Source organism: Arachis ipaensis, chromosome B8 (assembly GCF_059453495.1).
Source record: "Arachis ipaensis isolate K30076 ecotype BB chromosome B8, ASM5945349v1, whole genome shotgun sequence".
Taxonomy (NCBI): Eukaryota; Viridiplantae; Streptophyta; class Magnoliopsida; order Fabales; family Fabaceae; genus Arachis; species Arachis ipaensis.
The window spans coordinates 7,185,754-7,186,813 of NC_142443.1; the positions used below are offsets into that span (position 1 = coordinate 7,185,754).

Below are 1,060 nucleotides of genomic sequence, written 5' to 3' on the forward strand. Positions count from 1 at the left end.
GTATTTTCTATTTATTGACTTAATCACGTTTCCTAAATTGATATCTTTAATTCAATACGCATTCCCAAAATACAAGTCAATCACTTGAAAAGGTCCTACCCAATTATGGGACCATTTGCCAAGAAACTTTGACTTCTTTTCAATTGGCAATATAACTTTTAACACCAACTCCCCATACTAAAACACTTTTCTTTTATTCGACGATTATAATTTCGAGCAATGTTATCCTTCTACCGAACCATATTCTCAAGTGCTAGAATACGTTCTAAATTCAAGTCATTCAACTCGTCATACATTGCATTCCAATAATCTTCGATTAGCAAGTCATCTTGCTTCATTATTCTTAAGGTATTAAGATTAATTTCCAATGGCAAAACTGCATTATGACCATACACCAACTTATAAGGAGAAGTACATGTTGCACTTCTTGGTGAGTTTCTGTAAGCCCATAACACTTGACTCAAAGTCTCATGCCAAGTTTGAGGTTTACGACCAATTTGCTTCTTAATCAAATTGATCAATATTTTATTTGCTGCCTCGATTTGCCCATTAGCTTGTGCATAATAGGAGGTCGAAGTAACCATATTAATATTTATCGAAGTTGTAAAATTCTTAATACGTTGACCAGTAAACATAGTTCCCTGATCGGTACTTAAAGTTTGGGAAATCCCAAATCGGTGAATTATATACTCCTCGATGAAGTCTATAATTTCATTTTTCCCAGCCTCCATTAAGGGAACAGCCTCGACCCACTTCGTGAAATAATCAATTGCCACCAAAATAAACTTATGATTTTTCGACAAAGGTGGGTGTATTACTCCTATAAAATCCAAAGTCCAACCTCGAAAAGGTCATGGCTTAATAACCGAATGTAATTTGGAAGTTGGGATTTGTTGTATCACTCCGTGTCATTGACATTCTTGACATGCTCTTGCATAATTGATACAGTTTTTAATATAGAAGGCCAATAAACCTGATTTTGTTAGAGTATCCACCTCATTTTCATTCCAGCCTGATGGGCACCACAAATACCTCTATGAACATCTCCTAAAGCAATATC

General features: G+C 35.2%; 1 protein-coding gene across 1 annotated transcript; it reads right to left on the reverse strand.

The window, feature by feature from the left end:
- Positions 1 to 230: 230 nt before the first annotated feature.
- On the reverse strand, positions 231 to 731 carry LOC107610364 (uncharacterized). Its single transcript, XM_016312423.1, has one exon. It carries the CDS (start codon positions 729 to 731, stop codon positions 231 to 233), a length of 501 nt encoding a protein of 166 aa, XP_016167909.1.
- Positions 732 to 1,060: the final 329 nt, after the last annotated feature.

Bases quoted from the DNA above. Each gene is read 5' to 3' on its own strand.
- LOC107610364 (XM_016312423.1), bottom strand. From the start codon at position 731: ATGGAGGCTGGGAAAAATGAAATTATAGACTTCATCGAGGAGTATATA.